Here is a 17422-nt window from a genome sequence, read left to right on the forward strand (position 1 = left end):
ACGTTTCAACTGCCTTAAAATGCCTTTGATCGCCTAAACACCATGACAACTATCATTCTTATATATTTCTTTGGTTACCTTAAGAAAAAATGTTTGCTTGAAGTAATGAAATCCACATACATAACAAATCGGTTTTTTTTTTCCATCTGGACATACTAAGTTATCGTGAAAGGCAAATTCCCAACAACATTTTGCACTTCTGCATTTATACCCCCTACAATACCAATTTTTAGACAAATAAGGAAACACCATCAGTTTGTAATTATTTTCTGATCTAAAAATACCCTTTTAGTTAAAGTAAACTAATTAACGAAAAAAGGAATCAGATTGGGGAAAGTCAACAGGAATATGCTACCACGAATAGGGCAAAGTTTTCATTCACCACCATCTTCTCTCCATCCCTTCAATAATGACATTCACCATAGCTTATACACATGCATTGTCTCATTGTTTCCTCAACCTCTATCTCAATCCACAATTGCTGCTGCAGTCTAAGTCAAATAAGATAAGACTTCCAGAAATGCTTCAAAGATTGCTCCTTTCCGAGTTGGTCGCTGCTTTGACCTCCATAGACTGGAGCCCAGGTACCCATTGATCATCATGGAAAATAATCAGCCAATGATAGAGGCTGTGAAGCTCATTTTAATGCTAATTTTGGGCTACAGACTACAGTCGAAGAATTTGGTTAGTTAGTTAAAAGTTATTATTTGTAGGAATTTCGGTGTCGAAGTATTTTCTTGTTGGTCATCTGATAAGAACCCACGAATCGAATGCAAAACTGATATTATTTAATTGATAGAAAAATGAAGAACAATGATAAACTGGTTACAATGGTGCCAATAACCCCCACAGCACATTGTTGCCCCTCAGCCTATGGCTGCCCAAACACTCACATAAATAATCCGTTACTACTACTCACATCTTACCCTTATTTATAACCCCTAATCAACCTTAATCTCCCCAAATCTCTCTCATTCAGTAATAAATATTCTGCAATATTCTGTCTGTCCCCAAATCCCTCTTATTCAGTAGTAAATATTCTGCAAATCATTCACAATATTCTGCATGTCCCCAAATCCCCTTATTCAGTAGTAAATATTTTGCAAATCATTCACAATATTCTGCCTGTCCCAAAATCCCTCTTATTTAGTAGTAAATATTCGCAATCATTCCTATTCCCCTGTCCCAAAATCCCTCTTATTCAGTAGTAAATATTCTGCAAATCATTCACAATATTTTGCAACCTCCTTCTTAGGACCAAATCTGATTTCTTTCCCTAGCGTTGTTCGTCGATATTCCAGCAAATCATTCCTCTCCCAATATAGCATAATACTGTGATCTCAGGGCTCTATCACTACCGGCCCCTCGAAAATCACCTTGTCCTCAAGGTGATGGAAAATTGGAAGCTTGGTCTTTACATGTTTGCCACACAACCATGCTAGTTCGACATTCTGCACAACATACCTCATTGAGAACCAATAACCACATAACTCCAAGCAACCCAAATGAAGAAAAACCTTGGAAATTTCAGCTGAATTAAAGAGTACACTAGGAATAGCCATTGGAACTGACTTCAGCTGAACAACAATAACATATGGACCCATATAAAGCACAACTCCTACTCCCATGGTTATTAAAGTGGTCCGCCTAGGTGCACCTAGCTTAGGCGACAAAGCGGTTTTTAAACCGCTTAAATTGTTGCCGCTTAACTAACGGGATGATTTCTTGCCGCTTTTTTGCTTAGACACTACCACTTTGCCACCTTTTGCGCCATATTGCCGCCTAGATACTAAAGTAACCGCTTTTTTTACATTTTGTAATTTGTGCATATTATTTATTTATTTATTTTTAATCATAATTTATTCTACAATGCCGTATATAAATTTAAATATGTGAGCCATTTCGGAATCGAGGCCTAATTTGCAAATAAACTTTGAGGCCCAAAGTGCCTATCGGCAACAGAATGTGAAGCATAAACCATATTCAACATTAATAATCAATGAATCATTAAATAAACAATGACTTGGAAATTGGAATAATGAGATCATTAATTTATCATGTCGGCACTATTTGGTTAAAAAAAGGGAAAAATGGATACATCAATTCTGATCATTGATCTATGCACAAGAGTACAAAACACTTATTTGGCGTCACACTATCATAGAGGTAAGTAAGAATGTAAAATTACTACTTTCATTTTCATTTTTCACATTGATTACTGATATAGTACATACTACATAATTATTGTAATGAATCTTATGATGCTTGATAAGATCAAGTTATATTTTTAATCTTTTTTTGGATAATTTTTCATAATTATGATTCTTGAATGTTTTATTTTTTTTATTATTATTATTTTTTTTTATGAATGTGATTGTAGAATGTTTGTTTAGTACTTTAGTTTATTATAAAAAGTATTTGTATTAAAAAAAAGTTTAAAAGTAGTAATATTAAAAACATTGACTAAACCACTTTTGTTGCTTTATTGCCGCCTAAGCGCCGCTTAGTCGCCTAAATGCCAAGACGGAGCCCCAATCGCTTTGCCGCCTTAATAACCTTGCTTGCTCCCTTAAGTTTCGTGTCAATAAATGAATTAAGGAATTGTAGTGGATTAGCAATATTGGATGCCATACCATCATTTGCAGCAATTTCCCCTTTGGCCTCTTTTTCACCCTCTTTTAAAATCTCTACCAATGCTTCATCGCTATGGTTATTATTTGCATTACCGTCACCCCTTGTTTGGATGGCTCCGAAAATTTTCAAAGCATTCTCTGTGATTTCAGCCTTTGCTGCTTTTATTTGTTCCTTTATTGATGGTCCATACATTGTGATGCCATTAACTTGCTCAAACCTGATATTTTCTGCTTCTCCCGCTCCTTCAATCGCTTGCTCAACACTGAAATCCAATTTCAGAGCTTCCTTGAAGGTTGACCAATTGAAGTTTGACCAATTCTTCTGGTAAAGCCATGCTAATGCCTCTCCTTCTAAATGTTGCAGTGCCACTCCCAATCTATGTTCATCATCAATTTGGTGTTCCCAACGGAACAACAAAACTTCAAGAAGCCATTCCTACACATCCCCTTCCCCGAAAAACATGGATAATCCGATTTCCATTGCTTCCCGCGGATCAAAACGTGCTCTGATACCAATTTGATAAGAACCCACGAATCAAATGCAAAACTTATATTATTTAATTGATAAAATAACGAAGAACAATGAAAAATTGGTTACAATGGTGCCAATCACCCCCACAGCACATTGCTGCCCTCAGCCTACGGCTGCCCAAACACTCAAATAAATAATCCTTTACTACTACTCACATCTTACCCCTATTTATAACCCATAATCAACCTTAATCTCCCAAAATCTCTCTCATTCAGTAGTAAATATTCTGCAATATTATGCTTGTCCCCAAATCCCTCTTATTTAGTAGTAAATATTCTGTAAATCATTCACAATATTCGTGCTGTCCCCAAATCCCTCTTATTCAATAGTAAATATTATGTAATATTCTACAAATCATTCACAATATTCTGCAACCTCCTTCTTAGGACCAGATCTGATTTCTTTCCCTAACTGCTGTTTGCCAGATATTCAGCAAATCATTCTTCTCCCAATATAGCATAATACTGTGATCCCAGGGCTCTATCAGTCATCTATTTATTGTCATAGGTGATGTGTTGCTTCACTACGTCGTCAATGCAATTTTGGAGGCCTTAGGGCGACCAGACATCAAAAAGATAACAACCCTAATTGGAAGGGTGCAGAACCTTCTATATTTGAGAAAGAAAATGTGAGTTTACTTGTATTTTTCTATCTGCTGATTTAGATTGGATTTTCGAGGGGTATAATTTTTCTCTCGGTGGCTATTTAATATATTTAAGCATTTAGGTATGCTCCACCTCTTTGTATGGCCTTAGCCTGCTAGCCATGTCATTTTCACAAACAATAATCCAAGTTATTCTTACTTGATTGTCTCAATTATCAAACAGGTTGAAATTTTTAATATTCTTTGGGAGGTCCTCGTGAATTAATTATCACATCTATGAGATTTTTGGTTTTGTTGGTCTTCATTGCAATGCCATCTCACTTGAAACCCTAAATGCAGCATTTAGTATGCCAGTCAGGGAGATGGGAATATCCCTAAATGCAGCATTTAGTATGCCAGTCGAGGAGATGGGAATACTCCCTATCAGATTCCTTTTTTCAGTAATTTATTTAACTAGAAGGGTATTTGGTTTTTAAAAAAATGGAAAACTAATGGTTACCATCCCAAGTTGATGGTGTGCCCTTATTTGGCCAAAAATGGATACCACTTGGAAGATCTAAAAGTGCAAAAAGTTTGTAGTGAAGCTACCTTTCACTATAATCCTGAGGAGTCCAGATTGCAAGAAGAAAAAAATAATAATAATAAATCGTGCAAGTCAAGAAAATCCTGACTTCTAAATTTTGGGCAAGTACTAACTACTAACACATATCGGTAGTACTTGTAGAAAGGATATTCATCTTACACAACAATGTCAATTTTGTGCAATATAAAACAGGAGTATCTCTATGGCCAGAGTGTATCAGTTTGATGCCAGGGAGAACAGTTCAGCAATTCACCTATCTCAACAAGACCTCAGCCACCAAAAGAGCATATTCTTTGACATGTTTTTATCTACCACACCAAACTATTACAAAAAACTCGACAAAGATAATCAAGGGTTATACAATTTGCTTGACAAGAGAAAGGTGGTACTTAAGTGGAGTTTAATAAATTAAATCATGTCACACTAACAAATGGAGTTCTCGAGGATTGCTTTAGCGTAACAGAATAACTGGAAAGATGCATCAACATTCCGTCACCACCACAAAAGGCTTTAAAGGAGAAACAATTGAAGACTTCAATGTCTGGGAAGGACATAAATTCCTCATCATATTTACCAATCACCAATGGCACAACGTTTTGTTACTTTTGGCTATTCTGCCACCCAAGGCATGGATAGTCCAGTCATTAAGATGTACAGATTATAATCATTTTCCTTTCTTTATTCATGCAGAGGGCAAGGTTCACACCAGATGGCATTTCATGAAAATATGAAAACCACTAGTATCTCTGAATATCAGGCCAACTGGAATTTCATGGTTCCTGCCAAACTATATCAGATTATATTCAATACACAGGAATTTAAAGAGTTGCATTTCCTGACCCAGTGGATTGTGTTTTGCACATTTGACGGACACCAATTACAGCATATCTTTGTAATATTTGCACCCTTAAACATTACTTGTTGCTTCTTATATTCAATAACATGGGCACCCCAACTCTTGCATTGGTTGGACTCTAAGTGGAACCTAAATCAGTTTAGTGCTCTCCACTCTCATATATCATTTATTCCCCCACCCCAAAGGGGCTTGGGAAGAGAAAGAAAGAACAGAGAGGTGTGTGAAATCCAGCCCAAACCTAACCAAGACACCCTAATTACTTTGAGATAAAAGAAAGACTGGTTTGATGTTAGACCTTAATGTTAGACCGTGATTTCAATGTTTTTATCTTTGAAAGCCTTAGAAGGTTATGTCCGACCTTTTTCCTTAGAGTAGATCCAATGTCCCGAAGTGAAGGAAGAAGTCCTTGTGGGCCCTCTTTGTGGAAGACATAGTGTTTGACCCGAAACCCATGGACATTGACGATGATACCCCTTTCTTGGGTACATTGTCAGTGTTTAGTGAAATTCTGCGCATCGAAGAGGGGTGAACTATTTGAAGTACCAAATGAACTCTCGTGCTCAATCCGAAGATATTTCCTGAAACTAGACTTCTTGATGGACTTGTAGGAGAAAACCCCACTCAATTTGACCCCGTATAGCCCTCCGAATCCTTGTCCGAAGTTGCTGAACTATTTCTGGATTTTCTGCTGAAACCTGTTTTGGTCGATCCTCTTTGGTCGATGCCATCAACCAAAGAGCATCGACCAAAGTTTCCCTTTGAAATATTCTCTCATCTATATATGCTAGCCTCGTGTTTTGAGCCCTATTACACTCATTTAGACCACTGAGAACGAGAGTGGAGCTTCCCAAGGCACTCTCTTGGTGTTTGTGAAGGATTCTTGCCCCCAATCATTGCAATCATTGTCTCTTGACTCCATTATCATCTTCTAAGATATGATTCTCTCTTTTGCTCTCTATTCTACTCACTTCTCTTCTTCTTTTTACTGATGAGACCATGGCCAAGGTGTTGCAACCTTGCAAACACCTTGCCATGAATGTCTCTTCCCATTTATACTTGCTTTTCCTTCATTCTTGCTATGCCTCACTTGAATCTTGATCCTTACATATGCATTACCATGATTCCTTGCTTAGCAACTTGATTTCTTATATTAGACTGAAACGTGGAGTATGATTAGTCAAATCTCTAGCTTGCAAATGATTGTAATCTTGTTCCTAACCCATTCCCCAACTAATTCTTTAGCTTCCCTTTCAATTACATCGATTTCTCATGAATGCTAGGATTATTGTCTTTAGAACATAGGACCTCAATTTGGGGGTTTTCATTTGGACCATTAGATTATGATAATACTTGCTAGGTAGTTTTCTTACATTGTTATTAATCATCCCTCCAAGTTTCGGATCGATCCAAGCCCCAAAAGACCAATTTTGGACCAAATCACCAAAATCCAACTTTCTGCCCGAAACCACTTTTGGTCGATGCCATCAACCAAAGAGCATCGACCAAACATGCTGTTGACAGCAACCTTGCTCCGTTTTGACCCATTCGACCTCCGATCTTCCCGATTTCTTCTCTAATCTCTTATTTATGTTTGTTTAGGGTCTTAACACTATTATTGGATCATTCCTTTGTGACTCTTGGATCGTCATCGACTCAACTAAAGGTAAGGATGGTTATCGCCATAAATACATAGGCTATGTGCTTATGTCTTGATGCTCATAACTTAGTGAACATAGCCTCTTAATTGCTTTTGAATATCATAGGACTATTATACATGTTTTAGAACAATAGTATTGTGATCTCATATACTCTTGTTATAATGATTTATTATTCTTGCTACTTGTATATATGATGGATCATTTCGATGTTATGATTTAACTTCTATCATGATGATGTATCAAATGCATGCGATATGATGGACTTGAGTATGTGATTGCTTAGGTATAACTTGGGATTGGGGAGTGTCCTATTGACGCTTTTGTCCTTGGGCATCGGAGGGAATAGTATAGGAATGTTCTCCGAAGATGCCTATCGACACTTTCTCGGGTTATTGGATGACATACATAGGATTGTCTAGTTGTTTGGCTAGGATGTCCCTGTTGTATCAGACCCGAATCGGAAGGGCATTGAGACCAAACGACCCGTGGTAGCATTGGGGATTTGTGGGCACTCAAGACCGGTGAAATGATCCGTGAGAGGTCATAAATCTCATTGTGGGAGCCATTTATTGGTAGGGTTGCAAATGGATAGACTTGGGCTCACGAGCACTCGAGGATCGGTGGATCATATCCGTGAGGGGACGTGAGAGCTTCTCGTCTACTATTTGTGGATGACCAATAGGGTTGATGAGTTTGGTGGGTAATATCCGTAACTCTAGTGTGAAGGATACCGGAAAGGATCCCGGGATGGGAGGAATGGACGTATCTGGATTTGACATGATATGACTAAGTAGATGACTTGCATTGGGCTAGGCTTTACCGTGACATGCGCCAATACTTAGACCAAATGGTGATGTGAGAGAGCGGTGACCGAAACCCCAACCATGGATTTGTCCGAGAGGGATGCAGGACCCAATTCCCCCCGATGATTGAGTGACTAAGACTTATCTAAAGAAGTATGGTGCTATGACTTAAAGCATTTCTACCTTAGAGATTAGCATTCATAGAGTTAGAATCATACTTGCATCATGTGTTTCATAACATATTGCATCATGTTGTGGTTTGTATCATATGGCTTATGTTTTATGGAATAACTGTCTTGCTGAGTTCTTTTGAACTCATTCCTTTTTGCAACATCTTTGTTAGACTCTATTGTAGGTACTACTACTGTCGACTTTGACAATCAACACTCTAAAGACCAAGTTGATGACCCGTACCCCACTAGTCACGGTGTACAAGTTAATAAAGACTAGTAGCCCGAGATTGGGACTTATTTGGAGCAGTTTAGTTTTGTACTTATGTGTTAGGGATGGGATATCGCCTCATTCCCTTTTTAACCTTTTTATTTGAATTGTCGAGACCGTAGTTTAGTTTGTTCCCTTGTCATTTTGGGAACCCATTGTAACCCTTAATTTTATTCGATCTACTTTCCGCCAATGTTGTAGAGGAAAGTTCCACCTCATTTCCGCATGTTGATCATTTATTTTATTGGTATCTTTTCCGCACTTTGATGTCCTTTGTGATCCCTCTAAGATCCTTTCTTGACTTTTATTATTAAATTATTTGAATACAAAGAATTGTTCTTGCTTTTGATTATATTATTGTGCTAAGTGACTATGATCGTTTCTAAACTTGATCGGCGGGACCGTGATTCACTCCCCCGGGTAATCCAGATAGGGTACCCCCTTGGTGGATTTAGGGTGGGATGTGACAGGTGAGGGTGTGGTTGGGGCATGCAGTGAACTCCAATGCGATAAAATATAAAATAAATTGTACTAACTGTTACTTGTTGCTTCTTATATTTCAACAACATGGGCACCCCATCTCTTGTGTTGGTTGGACTCCAAGTTGAACCTAAATCAGTTTAGTGCTCCCCACTCTCGTATATCATTTATTCCCCCACCTCAAAGGGGTTTGGGAAGAGAAAAAAAGAACAGAGAGGTGGGGGTGTGGTTAGGGCATGTAGTGAACTCCAATGCGGTAAAATATTAAAAAATAATGGTACTGATTAAAAGCTCATTTAAGCAAAGAGGAAAAATTTGTACCTCAACAAATCCACACCATTGATTTAGTAATCGAAATCTTCCAGCTAAAACTAACCTCCAAGCAGCTATGGCACGGCTTACAGCTGAAAAGATATTTTACAAAAAAAGGGAAAAATTTTCAGACTAGCAAACAGCAAGAACCAAGTCTTCTCAGATACTAAAATAAAAAAGGGCAATAGGTTTAAAAAGTTGAATTATGGAAGAAGATTACTCACTAATATTCTTTTGAACGTTTTCACGACACACAAAAAATACAAAATCATAGAAGCGCGTGAACTCACAAGAATCTTCCTACAAAGAAAGATATTGAAACACTCATCAAGAACAAAGCTGTAATATTTTTGCTAAAAATGGAACACACATTTTGTAAAAGACAAAGAGAAGGACCAAAATCCTAATGACTAAACAATGTAAAAAAGAAGGCAAAGGAGATTTCAAGGATGGAGATATCTGCAACCAACAAATTCATATAATTTCAATTAGTAAGTCTCACCATGAAGTTCAGCCGCAGCATGAGCCTGGAGAGATCATCAAGAATAATATTCCTGCCACTGTAAAACACACATTCACGTGTCACAAAGTTTATGGACAAAAATGCTATCAAACATAATGTGGAAATGCCTCAAATGTAATCAGATAAAGCCCAGTTCTATAACAGGTCAAACTGCACACATAGAAGACATGATATCAATACACAGCCAAGAACTGGGGCCAAGATACTTAACAATTTTATACTTCAAAACATCAAATTCAATACACAGCCAAGAACTGGGACCAAGATGCTTAACAACTTTATCCTTAGCAAACGTCAATCAGTGTTCAAAGTCACCACTCAACATCATTTGCAGTGCAACCAAGGAAATGAAACTAGTTTGTCATACTGGTTGATACATGCCTAATGTTTTTTCCTCCCTGTTAAGCAAGGGGAAATGATGTGGGTCCTTTTAGTGTACAAGGAAATGACAGAGACCCAGAGGACGGACCGAGGACAAGGCCGGCAAGAGAAAGCAGAAAGAGAAGGGGAGCCACAAGACAGAGGTGTGGGGGGGGGGGGGGGGGGGTACCGTTTGACGGGAAGCCATGGCTCAGGGGCGGCGGTGTTTGCAAGAACATTGGGTTGGGTCCTCACGCAAGTAAACCGTCTGTCAGGGCCCCTAAACCTTTAAGCTTAGCTTTGTCCTCAAGTAGTAGGATCATGGGAGATTACTCAGATTTCAGAAGGCAACTTTTTTGAAACTGAGTTGTCAACTCCTAGCTTGTAGCTATTGGATATTGCCTGTCCCTTGGTCCTAATGACCGAATTTCGGAAGTCAACTCTGCTAAGTTGGGAATTTTAGTCCAAAGTAAGAAAGGAAATTGCTCAAACTCAGATTCAAAGTTTTAGTAAAATTACAAAATGCCATCACATGTAGATAAAATATAAGATACAAGATAGAATATTTTAGCTAATTCTTCTACTCATTTCAAGCAGACCAACCCATTTACTGCAATGTGGCAAACAGTGAAATATCATATTTCACTAGGCATAGCAACGAGGGAAAAAAAAAACTTATTTATAATATTAGTTTTCTCATGGCCCAGCCAATTTGAAGTTGAAAAGAGTCTACAAGGCAACACAAAACTTGCTCCAACGATGCATACCTTTTCTGGAACCTGGACTCCACCAATTTCAATAGCTCAGCAAGTGCCTCCCTTGAGTCTACATGTTTGTTTCCTGATGTAATATCTACAAAGAAAGACCAGGATGTTAATTTAATTAAACCTAAGTACGAAAGTAAGCCCCTGAAGAATTCCAGCATTAAAAAATTACAGAGTATAGGATAGGATAGGATAAGTATGCAGTTTCATAGAACAAAATGGGATCCTGTGACTGAACCTTTTAAAGGGTGGCTCATAAGAAATCTTTTAGTTGAAAAAAACGTTGCATCACAACCAAAACAAATGCAAATATGAACAGTTTCAGCAGAACAAGAGAGATGACAACAAAACATAAATCTCAAATGTGTTGAATTTTATTTTAAAAAATATAATACAATATAATATTATATTATATATAAGTTTAAAAAACATTAAAACTCTATCCCCTTTTTTTTTTTTTTGGGGGGGGGGGGGGGTGGAGCAGAATCTTGTTTGATTCTTACATTTAGGATGAAAAGATTCAGATCCAAGGTTTTTGGCAATTCGACATAAAAAAGGTAACAAAATTTACCATATTTATTTTAGTCCCACATCGGATGGAGCTAACAATTATGCTGTTATTTACATAATAATTGCTCTTAAGTGGGTTGTGTGCCGGAAGAGAGTAAAGAACGGACTACATGCGCATGTGCCGAGCTGCATCGGCCATGGTCCATGGTCCTTGGACCCTAGTCCGATCAAGCCAGGGGCATATACAATATTAATTAATTAATGCTAAATGTCTATGATGGGACTTGGGACTTGGGACTTGGGACTTGGGACTTGGGGATGTGGATCATGAACCGAAAAACCCATTTTTTGGGTTTTGTTGAGGGGAGGTGATTGTACGATCAATCACAACTCCTTTTTTCTAGCGTGACCTAATGTACAGATGCCACCCTCCCCCATAGATGTTCATACAAGTATAGGAGTTTGCAATAAAAAATTTGAACAAGATTTTTGCTCTCCATTTTTTGCAGCAAATTTGTGTACTGGAAAAGTGGAAAAATTCCTATTTTGCTTTCTTCCCTTCCTGTGTTGTATACACCTTCATATCTCCGTTGCAAGTAGAATCTGTTGGAGTGCTAACTTTCAGATCTAAGGAGTTGTTGTACCTTGAAGGTGAGGATGCCAAGGTCAAACCCAGTATGCACTTAAGGGGGCGTTCAAATACCTTAAGAAAAAGTATTTCTTCGTACACCTCAACTCACCCTGTTTGAGTATGTGTTGTCGTTATTGTTTCATTTCTTCTGCTTTATACGAGTTAGTGGCTCTAACATAAGATTATCTTACTTTGTGCTTCTTTATCTTATTGTTTGAGATTGTCTGTCTTAAACGGTGCCTTCGATATTATGTTTCTAACAATCTTAAGGTATTTGAATCAGTATAAGACATGGCCAGTGATGGTGAGATATCCACTATTGATTCAATTGCCTTTGACAAAACTCCTTCAAGCAATGGTGTACCAAACACCCAGAATGTTATATTTTGTAGTCTACTATGGACAACATGTAGATTGTGTCAGAATTTGACGAGATAAACCAACTCCATGGTCAGGATTTTAAATAGCGGAAACAGATGATGTTGTTCGCTCTCACCTTTGCTTTGACAAAATCAAAGTTGGGACATACAAAGAGCCCAGAACTCGAGGCAAAGAGAATGGCATGGGTTTAGCTTGATTATCAATGTAAGAACTGGATTTTGAGTGCTCTCTCTGGACTTGTACAATGTGTATTGTACGTTTAAGTATGCCTATATGATTTGAGATGCTCCCTCAAACAAGTACACAAAGGAGGATGCAAGAAGTGGTAAATATGTGGTGGCGAATTTCCTGAATTTTATAATGAATGATGATGAGGAAATTTCCCCACAAATTGACCAGTATCAAGTTCTGATTGGCAAGTTGGCCAAGGAAAGAATGGTTTTGCCAAATGCCTTTGTTACTCACTCTTTGATTGAGAAGCTCCCTAACTCTTGAAATACTTTTAAATTGAGTATGAAACACAAAAGGAAGTAGTGGACTTTTGAATAGGTTGTTGTCCGGATAAAAAGTGAAGAGAGGAATAGAGCAAGGGACAAGAAATAAAGGGGCAATGGAGTTCAAAAACTCAAGGCAAATCTCATCGAAACATGGAAGCAATCAAACTTCAAGAAAGGTCTTCAAGTCAAAAAGGATAATAGGCTTCAAGAAGAAGGGAAGTTGCTTCAATTGTGGAAAACTGGGCCATTTTAAGGAGGATTGTCTAGTTAAGAAGAAATTTGAGAACTCTTAAGGTCAATCTCATTGAGGAAGACATCTTCACAGTGATGATCACATAAATTAATTCAGTTGAAAAGCCAAGGAATTGGGTCATAGACATTGGGCCAACGAGACATACATGTGGTGATCAGAGCATGTTCTCGAAGTACACTCCAGTTATTTCCAGAGACAAGGTCTTTATAGATAATTCAGATTCCTCTTTTGTAGTCGGCAAGGGCCAATGACATTGAAGCTTGCATCTAGGAAGACACGGGTTTTGGACAACGTGTTTGATGTGCCAGAATTAGAAGGAATTTGGTGTTAGGGCCTCTTCTAAACAAGCCTGGAATGAAATTGTCTTTTGATTTTGATAAACTAATTATTACCAAAACTGATGTATTTGTGGGCAAGGGAGACTTGAGTTAGGGGCTCTTTGTATGCAGTATTCATGATTCAATAAATGATAAGCCTGATTCTATTTACTTTTGTTGAGTTGTTTGACTTATGGCATGCTAGATTAGAACATTGTAGACCCTATATTAAGAAAATGTGTAAGATTAGCTTAATTGAAGGCAATCTGAGACCTTCCTTAAATAAGTGTGCGACATATGTTGAGGCTAAATTTACTAAGAAGCCTCACAAGTCAATGAATAGACAAAGTGATTTACTTGCCCGGATACATAATGATTTCTGTGACTTTAAATCTTGTGAAACTAAAGGAGGAAAGAAATATTTAGTTACCTTCCCAGATGACTATTCATGTTACACTAAAGTATATTTGCTTCACTCTAAGGATGAAGCAATAATGATTTGTGTGACTTTAAATCTTGTGAAACTAAAGGAGGAAAGAAATATTTAGTTACCTTCCCAAATGACTACTCACGTTACACTATGGTATATTTGCTTCACTCTAAGGATGAAGCCTCTAATGTTTTTATATCCTACAAAACAGAAATTGAGAACCAACTAGGAAAGAGGATTAAAAGACTTAGAACCGATAAAGGTTTAGAGTGTTTTAATCTATCAAGTTTTCTTCAGAGTAATGGAATAAAACATAAAACAACTGCTCTATATCAATCAAAATCCTATGGAATAGCATAAAGAAAGAATAGAACTTTAAAGGAAATGATGAGTTCATTACTTATAAGTTATGGTTTGTCTTTTGATATGTGGGGGGAAGCTCTGTTAACAGGTTGCTTTATTTTGAATAGTACACCTCACAAAATTATCAGTATAATTCCCTATGAACTATGGTTTAATAGAAAACCCAATCTTAAATATTTATGAGTTTGGGGTCATTTGGCTAAGGTAGCACAATACCTTAACCAAAGAAAAGGGAAGTTGGACCAAAGACTTCCAATTGAGTATTTATTGGGTACGCAAGACATAGTTCAACATATAGATTTATAGTCCTTAAAACCTTAAATGGCATATGTGAAAAAAGGGATATAAAAGAATCTAGGGACACCGAGTTTTTTGAGAATACCTTCCCTTTTAACTCCAGTAGAAAAGGAAAGGGAGTTAGTGGTGAATTTGACCAAAAGAAAGGAAGTGGCAATAGAGGTTGTGAGTGATCAAGTTGGAAATGAAGATCACTTATGAAGTGATAAAGGTCCAAGTAACCTGCATAAATGTAAAAGACAAAAGACTTCTAAGTATTTGGAAATGATTGGATAGTTTATTCAATAGATAATAATCCAACATGGCTGGCTTATCTAATAGATAAGGATCCTGTTTCTTATAGAGAAGCAATAAGATCACCAGATGTTGCTTTTGGAAAAAAAGCCATAAAAAATGAGTTGGCCTCAAATCACTTCCAAGTTCCAATCACCTAGGAGTTGGTCAATCTCCCTCGGGGTTCTAAAATCTAGGAAACTAAGTGGATATTCCATAAGAAATTAAAAGCGGATGGGTCACTTGACAAGTATAGAGCAAGACTAGTAGTCAAAAGCTTTAAACAAAAGCATAACATTGATTACTTTGACATCTTTGCTCTAGTAGCAAGAATCAATACTATACGTATCATGATAGCTATTGCATCCATTTAGAAATGGATGTAAAGACAACTTTCTCAAATGGTGACTTAAAGAAAGAAATTTACATAAGGCAACTTGAAAGTTGTCTAGTACCTGGACAAGAGCAAAAGGTATGTAAACTTGTAAAAATTTTGAATGTGTTGAAACCAGGGTACACAATATCGTCGAAATTCCGCAATATTTTGCCGAATTTCAGTGGTTTTCAGTTCATGGCGAACCAAAACCGAGGCCAAACTGCGAACTAGCAAGATCTCGCCAATCCGAATTGGCGATAGTTCGGCAATATCTCGAGAAAATTCTGCTACAATCAGCTCCTCCGATCCTCCCTCACCGCACGCATAATCCAGCGCCGCCCGCAACTTCTCGTTCCTTACTTGATTATTAGCAATACACCACGTTTGCCCAGCCAAGTTAGTCGATATAGAGGTGCCGCCACCTCCGAGGGCAGCTCCGCCGCTGCCCTTTGCAGGTGAGGGTGCGGGTGCGGTTGTGGGTGTGCTTACTTGGGTCTTCCCTCCGCCTCTTACAGATCTCTGTTGTGTCACCACTTGCATCATCAATGGTATATTGTATACCTTATGCTCGTTCAGGTAGAAAAGCCCGTAATTCCTCTCTGAGGTAGCCAGAGCCTTTGATTTCTGGTTCTCGTTGAACAAAGCAAATAGGTACACCATACACTTCAATCTCCACCTTGGGCCTCAACGGAGTTCCCACCGGTGAGAATCCTCTTCAGGAGGTTGCTAGTGAAGGCGCTGCATTTTCCGGGCTCGCACCGATCTCACTGGAATCTCCCTTCAACAACCATCCTATCTCCGTCATCAAAGTAGGCATTGCTGCAAACACGGCATCGATATTTCAGCAATCTTTGGGTGAGATTTCGCCATATCGCCCGGTTCACTAAGTAGCAAACCGGCGATACCCATCGAACTTTCGCACCTTGGTTGAAACAAGCTCCTAAAAAGTGGCATGAAACGCTTGATACGATACTTCAAGCCAATGGATTTCTGGTAAACGATGCAAAGAGGTGTTTATACAGTAGCTTTCATCAAAGTAAAGGTGTGTTCATCTTGATATATGTAGATGACATGCTCATAATGGGAACCAATTTGGATATAGTGCAACAAACCAAGAGACTTTTAATGTCAAAATTTGACAAAAAGGACATGGGTGAAGCGGATGTTGTTATTGGAATCAAGATTATCCGAAAGAATGCAGAGATAGTGCACTATATTGAGAACATGCTCCGAAGTATAATCACTGGGATGTGAAAGAGGTCAAGGCACCATTTGACACAGCTCGTCACCTTCAAAAGAATTTAGGATATCCGGTAAATCTGAAACATAACTCCCAAATTATAGGCTTAGCTTTATACTTGATGAACTGTACAAGACAGGATATAGCTTTAGCAGTTGGGAAGTTGAGTCAACATACTCATAATTCCATATTACAATACTAGACAACCATTAATAGGTTATTACAGTACATGTAAGGCACAATGAATTATGGTCTTTGATACAATGGGAATCCTGATGTGTTAAAAGGATTTTATGATGCTAATTGGATCTCAACTACCGATGAGTCACTAGCAACAAGTGGATATGTGTTTACACTTGATGGTGAAGCTAAATTTGTTGCCTTAGAGAAGGTAGGGATTGAAGCGGAATGGCTTCAAAGTTTTATGGCTGATATTCTATTATGGCCTAAACCACTGCCTCAATGATAACATGGCAGAAATAGCTAAGGCTAAAAATGTGCATATACAGAAAGAGGAGACATATTTGGCTTAGACAAAATCTTGTTAGGCAATACATAACTAAAGGAATGATAGCTATCGACTTTGTGAAGTCTAAAAAGAATTTAGCGAATACATTCACAAAGGATTACCTACTTCATTACTTAATGAAGCATCTAAAGGAATGAGCCTGAGGCCTGTATTGTAGGCCTTGTGATAGACACCCTACATATGTGAAGAGGTTTTAATCCTAAATTAGGTTCAAAGGTTAAAAACGAAGTCACGAGGGGACTTGTTTAGTATTACTATTATTATTCTCACTCTAGTTAGACGGTAAAGTAGTACCACCACAATGTAAGAGGTTGAGCAATGGGCTTTTAATTAGCATAATCCTAAGAATGTGGGGGGGTGTTAATTATGGTGCACATCGGCTAACCTAAGTGGGTGCAGAGGGTGACTACCCTCGATAAGAATTTTAAAGGCAAACTCTTTAAGCACTCGTGAGACCAAGATACGGGATAGGACCTAGAATGTCCCATTGATATAATTCAAGAGATGCAGACGTCAACTAGTAGGACATAAACGGTGAGCTAGCTAGTTTTGACGAAGAGGAAAGGTTCAAGAAGTCTGACTTCACCAATACTCTATAACGTAGTTCATTAAACCTAGAGTAGGTTCAAGTCTAAAAGACACCTCCAACAATGTGTCCCGCTAAGTCAAAATTTATACAGCACTTAACCTTGTTTTACAAATATTTTGAAACTTGTGAGGGATTGTTGGATTTTTATTTTTTTTTTTAAATATATATGTGTGGGGGAGGGGGATTG

At 38.0% G+C, this 17422-nt stretch overlaps 1 protein-coding gene across 1 annotated transcript in view; it reads right to left on the minus strand.

Moving 5' to 3' along the window:
• AAR3 (defective in cullin neddylation protein (DUF298)) overlaps positions 1–17422 on the minus strand; it is a 38371-nt gene that overhangs the window by 19383 nt on the left and 1566 nt on the right. Inside the window, exons 2-5 of the mRNA XM_089166790.1 lie at positions 10553–10637; positions 9405–9462; positions 9127–9202; positions 8912–8994 (exon numbers count right to left, since the gene is read on the minus strand). Of these exons, the coding sequence (XP_089022916.1) occupies positions 8912–8994; positions 9127–9202; positions 9405–9462; positions 10553–10637 (302 nt within the window). The remainder of the gene's footprint in view (positions 1–8911; positions 8995–9126; positions 9203–9404; positions 9463–10552; positions 10638–17422) is intronic.

The sequence above is a fragment of the Hakea prostrata genome, chromosome 8, assembly GCF_041222555.1.
Source record: "Hakea prostrata isolate BN-2017 chromosome 8, UWA_Hpros_2, whole genome shotgun sequence".
Classification (NCBI taxonomy): Eukaryota; Viridiplantae; Streptophyta; class Magnoliopsida; order Proteales; family Proteaceae; genus Hakea; species Hakea prostrata.